This window comes from Cryptomeria japonica, chromosome 7 (assembly GCF_030272615.1).
Source record: "Cryptomeria japonica chromosome 7, Sugi_1.0, whole genome shotgun sequence".
In the NCBI taxonomy this organism is placed as follows: Eukaryota; Viridiplantae; Streptophyta; class Pinopsida; order Cupressales; family Cupressaceae; genus Cryptomeria; species Cryptomeria japonica.
Window position 1 is genome coordinate 849,222,295 of NC_081411.1, and position 11,842 is coordinate 849,234,136.

Consider the following 11,842-nt stretch of genomic DNA (forward strand, 5'->3'; position numbering starts at 1 on the left):
TCAAAATGCAGCAGAATGGATGACACACGCCAGGCGTTCGGTAAAATGCGTAAACGAAATATGCAGCATTGGGCTGGTATGATTCGTGGGTTCATGAAGTATACTCAGTTGGAGGCCAAGCGATTTCATGGAGAGATAGAATTTAATCGAGATGAGTATCTTAATTCCAAATTGCTCTTTTCATATGCAAAATGCGGCAGACTGGAGGATGCACGCGAAGTGTTTGACAAAATGCCTGTGCGAAATAGGCAGCATTGGACTGCCATGATTAGTGGGTATGTGAAGCATGGGCAGGCGAAGGAAGGTATTGATCTGTATTTGGAAATGCGAAGGGCTGGCATCCAGCCGGACGATTTCACTTTTCCTTGTGTGCTTAAAGCATGTGCCAAACTATCAGCTTTACGACTTGGCAAGGTGATACATTGTTGTATAATTTCATGTGGATTTCATTCAGATGTTTTTCTTGGCAATGCCCTTATAGATATGTATTCAAAATGCCTGTGTTTAGTTGATGCACACAAAGTGTTTGACGAGATGCCTCGGAGAGATGTGGTTTCATGGAATGCCTTGCTTGCAGGTTATGCGCAGCTTGGGAATGGTGACGAGGCACTCAAATTATTTCTCAGCATGCAAACCGGATGTTTGAATCCAAATGTGACTTCATGGAATACCATCATTGCATCATGTGTGCAGAAAGGGCAGGTGAACGAGATATCAGAAATATTTAGACAAATGCAGATGGCGGGCGTCAAGGCAAACACAGTTACATGGAATACGATGATTGCAGGTCATACACAGAGAGGACATGAAGAAGAGGCCTTAAAACTCTTCCGTCAAATGTGTTTCACTGGTGTAGAGCCCGACTCTGTCACCATTGCCAGTGTTTTTGCAGCATGTGCTCGTTTATCAGCACTCCAAGATGGGGAGGAAATCCATGGCTACATTATTAGACGGGCATTTCCATTGAACCTTTTTACTGGAAACACTCTCCTAGACATGTACTCTAAATGTGGTTGTATTGCATCTGCACGATCCGTGTTTGACAAAATGTCTCAAAGAGATGTGGTGACATGGACTACACTGATGGTAGGTTATGGCCATAAAACTGACAGGGAAGAAGTCATGAAACTATTTAAGCAAATGCAACAGGCAGGTGTGAAGCCTAATGTAATAACATATAATGGGATGATTTCAGTGTTTACTCAAAACGAGTATGGTGGTGAGGCGTTGAAACTCCTAAACGAAATGCAATCAACAGATATAAAACCCAATACAGTTACCATTTCTAGCATTCTATCTGTATGTAGTGATTTAAGATTCCACAAGCAGGGGAAAGAAATCCATAATTACATAATTAGAAGAGGATATCAGTCAGATGTTTTGGTGGGGAACTCTCTTATAGACATGTACACAAAGTGCGGATATCTAGAGGATGCACGGTGTGTGTTTGACAGAATGTCTCGAAAAGATGTCATTTCATGGAATACAATGATTGTTGGTTATGCCCAGAATGGTTTTGATGTTGAGGCTCTAAATTTTTTTCATAAAATGCAACTAACAAGTGTAGAGCCAAATATCATCACATGGACTGCAATGATTTCAACACATGCGCAGAATGGGCTCGCCATTGAAGCCTTGAAATTTTTCCAGGACATGCAGTTGTTTGCTATGAAACCCAACTCAGTCACCATTGCAAGCATTCTCCCTGCTTGTACATCTTTAACAGCTCTACAACAGGGCAAGGAGATCCACGGTTACATGATCAGAAATCGATTTGAGATGGATGTCAATGCAGGAAATGCACTAATATATATGTATGCCAAATGTGGGAGCATTGACACTGCACGTATGGTGTTTGACAAATTGTCTGCCAAAGATGCTGTGTCTTGGAATGCAATAATTTCTGGATATGCCCAAAAAGGTCATGATGAAGAAGCCTGGAGTCTTTTCTGTGAAATGCAAGTGGGTGGCATCAAGCCAAGTGTGATGTCGTGGACATCAATGATTGCAGGGTATACCCAAAATGGGAAGTGTAACGAGGCCTTGACACTCTTCTATCAAATGGTTCTTGCTGGTCAGAAACCAGACACAGTTGTCCTTGCTAGTGTACTCCCTGCATGTGCCCATTTGGCAGCTTTGAAAAGAGGTAAGGAGATCCATGGCCACATAATTAGAATTGGATTCGACTCGGACATCTTTGCTGGAAGTGCTCTTATAGACATGTATGCCAAGTGTGGATGCCTGCAGAATGCACAGCAAGTTTTTGACAAAATGCCTGCAAGGAATGTTGTTTCGTGGAATGCAATGATTGTTGGTTATGCCATGCATGGGAATGGTGTGGAATCCCTCACCATCTTTTCTCAAATGCAACAGACACGCATAAAACCAGATGATATCACTTTCACTGGTGTGTTATCTGCATGCAGCCACGCAGGTATGGTGGATGAAGGCTGGAAGTACTTTCATTCCATGAGTCAAATTTATGGTGTTGTACCAAAGTCAGAGCACTATGCTTGCATGGTTGATCTTCTTGGTCGTGCTGGGCACTTGGATGAGGCATATGACTTCATCAAAAAAATGCCCTTAACACCTAATGCTTCTGTGTGGGGGGCTTTGCTTGGAGCTTGTAGAGTTCATTGTAACATGGAGCTAGCTGGATTCATTGCAGAACGACTCTTGGAAGTAGAACCCCACAATGTAGGAAATTTTGTGCTTCTATCAAGCATTTATGCTGCAGCTGGCAGGTGGGATGAAGCAGCAAACACAAGAAAAATGATTAGAGACAGGGGATTAAGAAAGAATCCAGGATACAGTTGGATCGAGGTCATGGATAGGGTGCATGTTTTTCATGTCGGAGATAATTCGCATCCACAAACATAAATTATTTGTGCGACACTGTAAATGTTTTTTAAGACAGACAAAATTGAATGGATGTGTCCCATAACACACATTTTGTCATTGCATGACATGAACACACAAGACAAACAAAGCATTCTCTTTGCACAGTGGGAATTATTGTAAGATTTAGTTATCGAGATTTAGAGGCTTAATGGTAAGCACAAAAAAATTACGTGATCAATATAACAAAAACAAATTGTATTACTATCAAAAAAATGCAAATAGAATATGATAAATGTTCATTGTAAATGAGAAGCTTTTAGTTATATAAGTCAAAGTGAGATATGGGACAATATAAGATTATGACAATTGTCTTAATCTTATGATATGAGACATAAAATGAAAATGTCATAAATAAACTTAAATAACAAATTATGAAAATGATTCAATAGTGGAACTAGTTAGAGAAATAACGTTGTCCATATAAACGCCCCACTTAAGTGTAACTTAGAAAAAAATATAAAAAAATGCAAAGATGCAAAGATAGGTTCCAATGACAAGGCCTAATGAAATATGTATAAAAAAATCTCTCACAAATGGAAAAAAAAAACTATGTAAATGTTGTCTAATGTATGAGAAGAAAAAACCCATGTGAGGAAAAAGTCCCCCCATAACAAAGAGTCAGGTGACCCCCCTAAAGAATGTCTTGCACTAATGATGGATTCTTAACATGGAATGCTAAAAATGATCCATGATCACCAAATGATGTTCCTGCCCTTAGAAATAAACAAAGCCAAGGATGTGTACAAGATATATTTTCATTTTTGAAAGACATATGAGGGGAGAAAGATGTGTCTCTGAAAGTTGCTCGAATATCATAATATCAGGGGTCACAATCTTAATTGAAAAAGATGGCAATGCAAAACAATGTGAAAACTAATGCAGAGCATGTACCAAAGATAGTGATAAGTCTTCCAAATGTTGCTACAAAATGATGCCAAATTGTAACAAACACTAATAAAAAGAATCAAGTACCATGCAAATTTAAGTTTGAAAAACCATGGATGAGACAATTGGACCAATGAAAAACTAGTGCTAGTACAAAAGATGTTAATATGAATGATAACTTAGTTGAAACTATCTACTCATGAATATTTGCAAAATTTGTCATTGTGAATGCATATATATATTGAGAAAGTATGGGAGGGTCAAAATGTGTTTTCGTATCATTTGAGGAAGGTGATGCAACTTCCTATGAGTCATTATCAAATATGAGAGGGATGTCCTCAATATTATCATCAAGATCATATATGTGGGATTTGACAAGAAAATGATCTATATCTTGTAAATAATGATCCCAATAACCAAGAAGAGATGAAACATCCCATGATGCAGTGTCCACACAAGAATCTTGAACATGAACAATTATAGAATTTATAAGTGTTAGAAGTGAAGAGTCGTCAATCCGTGGATGTTGACTCAAAGATGTAGGAGGGGAAGCCTCTATATCTAAAATAGGAGTGATGGAAGCTAAGGAATCGACTAGAGTCTCTAGAGGAGGAGGAAGAGAGATCTCAATATCCTCTCGAGGCTCCAAATTTTTCCACAAATCTAACAAGTCTTTTGTATCATCATCAAAGGGAAAATTATCACAATCATTTAGAGGAACAAAACAATCCAAAAGAGGACAACCAAGAATGGAGGATCATCTAAATCTTCATAAATCTCCCAAATGTAAGTCCATCAAGCACAAGGGAAATCAAATCTTGAGGTGACAAGTGTTGTGTCAATGTCAACATGAAGAAAAATGGTTCCCATAATATGGATAGTCTTGGAATACCATAGACAATTTTGTAATTTAAAAGTGGCTTAGACATTAATTCATAGCAATAAGGCAAGATGTTAAACCACATAATATACTTCATTATAGCATCTCACCAAGCCTTATCATTCCCCATTTTAATTTTGAATAATTGAAAAGATGAATGCTTATGATATTATCCTAGAAGCAATCAAACAATAGACTAATCCAACAAAAGAAAATGTAGAACTATGGCAACACCCACCTAAATTAATCAATCATAGGACCTCCCAAGCAAATATGATTTGGCACTTTATACTTATTGAGGTTACAATTGTCGTTTATTAAAAATTGCAAAGTAGTCTTTGATCTCAATGCTTTACAATTGTCAAAATAAAGCTTTTATATTAATCACAATGAACACAAACTAATAGTAGCACTATCAAGCATACAAAAAATTATGCACTTAAAAAAGAGTGTATGAGCCTAAATGAAACCCCAAAAGTTCCTAAAATGAGAATTGTGTAGTAGCTAATGACAAATTCTACAAAAATTGTCTACCAAAATCTAAAACCATCTACATAATGGTGTAGAGCACAAAAAATAGCTTAAATAGTAATAAAAAATTGCTTAAAATGAGGTCATGAGCCCAAGATTAACATCCAAAATAAAACCTACCAATAGTAATGGGGACAAATTTTGAATAGTCATTACTGATGCAGTCAGGGTAGGGAGGTCCAATGAAGGACAGCCCTACCTTGTAGCCTAAAACATAAACACCATGAATAATAGAGGAACTGGTTTACACAACACAAGATACAACCGGGGAAACAGGGAAAAGGAGAAATCTTTTAAAATAATTTGATGAATTACATGTGCCCTCAGGCTTTACAGATGCTAGGCCGCAACCCAGGATAACAAAATGATTCAAATAACTTAATTTCCCGATCCAGTAGATCATCTGCCTTCAACTCCGTCCTTTGCTTTGTCTGCTAATCCGGACTTCAGTCTGCCAGACCAAAAACACCTTTGCACCTCCGGAATCTACATCTTTCCTGAATCTTATCTTTCACAGATTTCCCCCCCTTTTCAAATGAATCTCCTTACTTCCCTTTTATACCATCTACAAGCCTCAACAACTTAATCAAGCCAGCCAAAATGCTTCGGTTTATGAAGAAACATGTAAACACAAACTCGACAGCATCACCAAGAACACCTCCAAAAATGTTTAGAACTTCGAGTGGATCTCCACGAACATCGGCTAGGTCCAAAACAACACTCGCATATGATCCACAATTCATGGAAACGATCTGCAACCCAATATCGGACCAATACCGGAATCAATATCTATAAGAACAACATGGTAAGGACAAACCAACATCGGAACATTACCGGAATCGATATGTCACCAGAATCAAATCTAAATGCCATGAATTTTGAATATGTTTAAGTCAAGGGTCTCTAGATGCTAAATCCATATCCGCAATTTTAAATTCACAAATATGAAGAAACGCAACAATCTCCAAGGTCGCATCCTCGGTAATCAGCAATGCCACGGTCAATTGCTCCAACCAGATGAATTTCCCAGATGCCCCTACATCAATTACTCACGTTAATATGACATCACCACTAAATTTAACAAAAATATTGTAGGCCTTAGCAACTATAGTTGTTTATCCATCAATGTAGATCTCCACCAAATGTAGATGTCTACTACTAATTTTAGATACATAGCTAAAATAGGGATTTTGCCAAGCTTCTTGCTAGATCTATACGTATTTAGGTGTAGATTTTAATTTATATAAAAATATATTCTTGGGAGTCATTCTCCAATAGAGTTTGTAGTCGAAAGGGGTCTTTAGAAGTGTATATGACCTACAAATGGTTGTGGCCCTTGTACTATTGAGTACCCTTTAAAAAAAAATAGATAAGGTTTTTTTAGAAAAAACTAAAAACTAATAAAATACTTGTGCATTTTTTATGAAAAATATTTTATCTATATTGTCAACAAAAAAATTTAGGGCCTAAGCTAAAGTGCTCCTAAATTAATGAATTGGTACTCAACCTTTAGGTTCTTGAACTTTCCAAATGTGATGGTAGGGTCAAAATTGAGCTACTTGATACTTATAAATTATGGTTACCTTCCAAATTTTGGTAACAATTTTCTAACTTCCAACTCTTGCAAACGTGATCTCCAATGTCCAACTAGGACACAACAAAAGATAAAACTAACTTTCTCCAACACTCTAAACACAATAGTAGGCTTAAATTAGATCCACTAATCTCCCAAACACACCAACAATACAAAGCCACAATAAAAACCCTCTAAATTCTAATGGTTTTATCACACCTTTTTATTTTCTAAATTATTTAAAAATGAAAGAAAAGAGCATACTCAAGGCTTCACAAAAATACAAGATATGTGCTCTAAGACTCCTAAATGACTAACCAAAGGCACTCAACTTAGGTCATAACACAATATTATGGCAAGTGTCTTAATCTTATGATATAGGGCATAAAGATGCCTTAAAAGTATCCTAAGTAAACTTAAGTGACAAGGTGCAAAAAGGACCTAATAGTACAACTAATTAAAAATAAATAAACTTGTTCACACCAACATTATTAATACTCTATTCACATGCTTGTATAGTGCATAAAGAACTATTATGTTTGTGGTGACTATCACACTAGCAAAAAGTTTGATCTCTAAAAATTTCAATAAGGATGAATCACCCTCCCCCAAAAAATACTCCATATTTTTGGGATGGGGATGTCTCCAAGACTTGGGGACATGGGGGACATGCCCTGCCACCTGGCCACCAAAGTTGTCATCTCTAAAATGTCATTCAAATGTCCCCAAGATGTATAGGTGATTCCTAGGCATCTCCTAACTGTCTCGGAGATGCCTAGGCATTTCTCAAGACCAAAAAAAACAAAAATAAATTTAAAAAAATTCTTTAAACTCTATGCCCAAGGCTAATAATGGCCTACAGGTCCCAGCCAAACCTAATGCAGGAGCATCCCGGGTTCTTGGCAATCTTGCATCAACCAAAAATATTTATTTTTCAGTTTTAGCATTTCTTTCCGCATTTTCTTGCATTTGCTCACCAGATCTTGTGGAGATGGATTTTTCTTGTAATCATGATTATCTTCCTTATTCTTGAAACATGGGACATTTGGACCATTTTTTGGCAAGTTATCGCTTCTGATTTCCAAGACAGTTTTATGGCTTAAAACACCAGAACTGCTTGGACCTATTTGCTATTGGCGAATCTTGTGGAGCACTAGTTCGTTGTTTCCAGCATTCCTTGGCATGTGGCCGACCTTCCCTTTGATCCAGGCTTCTTCCTTTGGATTTTCTGAAGGATTTTCATTAGCAGAGGCCGACCTGGTGGTTTTACATGTTTCATAATGTTCATCGTTGTTTGATTCTTCTTGGAATGACCGGATCCCTTTAGAGCCTATAAATCAATGTAATCTAGCTTGTAGAAGCAAGTTTTTAGAACCGGGAAGATCTATCTCAAGGTTAAGAGGTTTGGTATTGACCGAGACTATAATTGAGCATGTTTGTATCAGGTCTGTGAGCTAAATCTTGTAGCCCGCATGTTGTCGGCATATTCAAAACAGTTTTTCATGATATAATCAATCAGTTTTGCGTTGCCTCCATCATCTTGTTTTGCTTTCGTTGTGTTTTACTCTTGATGCATGGTCTGGCTAGATCTCATTGAGCTCCCTCCTGGCCATGACTGCACCAAGTGGTATTAGAGTGAGATCTCATTCTAGAGATTGTGTTGTCTTGAATATTTTGTTGTGCGGTGGCGGATTGTGGATCCAACCTGCAGCTGCAGAGGACTAGCATGAAGAGGAAATAGGAATGGCGGAGCGCGTGGGAATGTATGCCCTGTTGTGATGGAAATGTTGAGAGGAATTGCAGCCCGGTTGGAAGCTATCTAAACATCTCAGGGAAGAGGTTGACATATTGAAGATGTGGGCAAAGATGAAGAAGAAGAAGCACCAACAGAACTAGTAGCAAATCCACCGACGATCAATCTGAATGAGAAAAGGTTCTTGAGGGTTTTGAGTAGGGCAAACACCAAACCACATTTTACCCTACCAGAGTATGATGGTAAGTTGGATTTGGATGAATTAATGGATTGCATCTTGGAGATGGAGAAGTATTTTGATTTTTAGAACACCATGGAAGAAAGGAAGGTGAAATATGTTTGTACTCGGTTGAAAGGTCACACATCTCTTTGATGGGAACATTTGTTGGTTGATAGACAGAGAAGAGGCAAGGAGAAGATCAAATCGTGGGAGCGGATTGTTGCCAAGTTGAGATCGAAGTTTATGCCAACTGATTATCAAGTGAACCTATTCTAAAAGTTACAGAACTTGAAGCAGAAAGAATCAAGTGTGAAGGAGTACACCGAAGCATTCTACAAGTTGAATATCAGATCTGTACATGTTGATGATGAGGTTGAACAAGTTGCAGGATATTTGAATGGATTGCAGATGTCTATACAAGATGAACTCAATTTGATCAAGTTGCAGAGTGCTGAGGAAGCTTACCAATATGCCTTGAAAGTAGAAGAGAAGTTGAACTAAAGACATGAGCAGAGACAGAGAGGTAGGGGTGGAAGATTTTTCGGAGGAATATTTCAAGGAGGAAGTGGATATTCCAGAGGAAGAGGAACCTGTACAGATCAAAACAAAGATAAGGATGTAAGTAAAGATGGTAGTTCATACTAGAAGGATGATAGAAATTTCTACCAGAGAAGAGAACCTGATGGTTACCAAAATGAAGGTTTTGGAAAAGATGACAATAGATAGGAAAAGAGAGTATTTAAAGGAACTTACTTTTAAGTGTGGAGGAGAAGGACATCATGCTTTCGAACGTAAGAAGGAAGAGAATACTAGGAGAACAACATTAGTAGAAGAAACCCTATCGAATCAACTAACAAACCAGAAGATGGAGAATTGTTGATGATGAGGAGAGCCTTGTGTCATACTGGAGAGGACAAAGAACCCTTGCAGAGGAGAAATTTGTTCAAAACCATATGTAAGGTATCCGGTAAGTGTTGTAAAATAATTATTGATAGTGGTAGTTTGGATAATCTTGTTTTAGAAGAGATGGTGAATAAATTGAAGTTGGAAAGATTGAGACACCCTAAGCCTTATCAGATAGCATGGATTCAAGATGATCATAAGATATTAGTAAGTGAGAAATGCTTGGTGAGATTGAAAATTGGAAATTATCATGATGAAGTTGTGTGATATTATGCCTATGGATATAAATCACATTTTGTTGGGTAGACCTTGGCAGTATGATAGACATGCAATACATGATGGGAGAAAGAACATATACACTATTGTAGCAAATGGGATGAAACAAACCTTGTTACCCTTGGAGGAGGCCTTGAAGAGTGAAGTATGTACGAATGCTAGAATTTGTTTGTTAGATGGAAGGAAATTCCTAGATGGAATGAAACATGAGAACATTTATTTTGTCTTAGTTCCTAAGAAGACTGAGAACCCAGAGCATGAAGAACAACCGAAGGAGATAAAGGAGTTGCTGACAGAGTATGAAGACATCATTTCAGATAGTGTGCCTAATGGATTACCACCTATAAGAAGTATCATTCATTGCATGGACCTGATTCTCAGAGCTAGTTTGCCTAACAAAGCAGCACACCAGATGACACCAGCAGAGAATGAGGAGCTGAATAGACAAGTGCAGGAATTATTGAAGAAAGGTTTGATCAGAGAAAGTTTGAGTCCTTGTGCAGTACCAGTCATGTTAGAACCTAACAAGAATGGAGAATGGAGGATGTGTACCGATTCCAAAGCAATAAACAAGATCACAATGAAGTACTCATTTCCTTTGCTGAGGATGGATGACATAGGAGCCAAATACTACACAAAGATAGAATTGAAGAGTGGATATCATCATATCAGAATCAGAGAAGGAGATGAGTGGAAAACAACATTCAAGACAAATGAGGGATTGTATGAATGGTTGGTGATGCCTTTTGGGTTGACTAATGCACCAAGTACTTTCATGAGATTAATGAATGAGGTATTGAAGAAATTCTTGGGTAAGTTTTTTATTGTGTATTTGGATGACATTTTGATTTTTAGTAAGACGAAAGAGGAGCATGTGTTGCATTTAAGATAAGATTTGCAAAGATTGAGAGAAGAGAAGTTGCTGATAAATCTTAAGAAGTGCAATTTCATGAAGGAAGAGTTAGTCTATTTAGGATTTGTGATATTTGTGGATGGATTGAAGATGGACCCTGAGAAGGTAAGAGAGATTGTTGAATATCCTACACCGGAAAGCATTGGGGAGGTTAGATCATTTCATGGATTAACTAGTTTCTATTGGAAGTTTATCAGGAATTTCAGTTTAGTTTGTAGTCGGGCTATGATTGAGACAATGAGACGAGATAGGAAAGAATTTAAATGGACAACTAGAGCAAATAAGAGTTTTGAAATGTTGAAGCAGAAGGTGATTGAGCAATCTGTGTTAGATTTACTAGATTTCAACAAAGTATTTCAAGTGGACTGTGATGCAAGTGGGAATGCAATTGGAGCCATGTTGAGTTAGGAGGGGAGAGCAGTAGATTATTTCAGCGAAAAGTTAAATGATGTTAGAAGGAGATATTCATTGTATGATCAAGAATTTTATGCCATAGTTCAAGCCTTGAGGAAGTGGATGCATGACTTGTTGCCTAAAGAGTTTGTGTTGTATATCGATCATCAAGCTTTGTAGTATTTGAATAGTCAGAGTAATTTGAATCGGCAACATATGAGATGGGTAGAGTTCTTGCAGAGTTACACCTTTATGTTGAAGCATAGGAGTGGAAAGTCAAGCAAAGTTGTTGATGCATTAAGTAGAAGGAGGAATTTGCTTACAGAAATGAGAGTGACAGTATTAGGATATGAAGAGTTGAAGACACTATATGATGATGAGCCGGATTTTACATAACCTTGGAAAACATGTAGAACATCAGTTATGGCAGATAGAAGTAAGTGGTTGGATTATTTCATTCAAGATGGGATGTTATTTAAAGGAGTTCAGTTGTGCATACCTAAGAGTTCTATGAGGGAGAATTTAATAAAGGAGAAGCATAGTGGAGGATTAGCCAAACACTTTGGTGTTGACAAAATAGTAGCCTTGGTGAGTGAACATTACTTTTGGCCTCT

General features: G+C 37.6%; 1 protein-coding gene across 1 annotated transcript; it reads left to right on the plus strand.

The window, feature by feature from the left end:
- Positions 1 to 248: 248 nt before the first annotated feature.
- On the plus strand, positions 249 to 3,119 carry LOC131039571 (pentatricopeptide repeat-containing protein At2g13600). The gene is made up of 2 exons (XM_059207851.1): positions 249 to 414; positions 578 to 3,119. Exons 1-2 carry the CDS (start codon positions 381 to 383, stop codon positions 2,878 to 2,880), a joined length of 2,337 nt encoding a protein of 778 aa, XP_059063834.1. The 5' UTR covers positions 249 to 380; the 3' UTR covers positions 2,881 to 3,119.
- Positions 3,120 to 11,842: the final 8,723 nt, after the last annotated feature.

Coding starts and splice junctions, on each gene's coding strand:
- LOC131039571 (XM_059207851.1), top strand. CDS start 381: ATGTGCCAAACTATCAGCTTTACGACTTGGCAAG. Junction 415..577: donor CAGCTTTACGACTTGGCAAG/GTGATACATTGT, acceptor CCTTGCTTGCAG/GTTATGCGCAGCTTGGGAAT.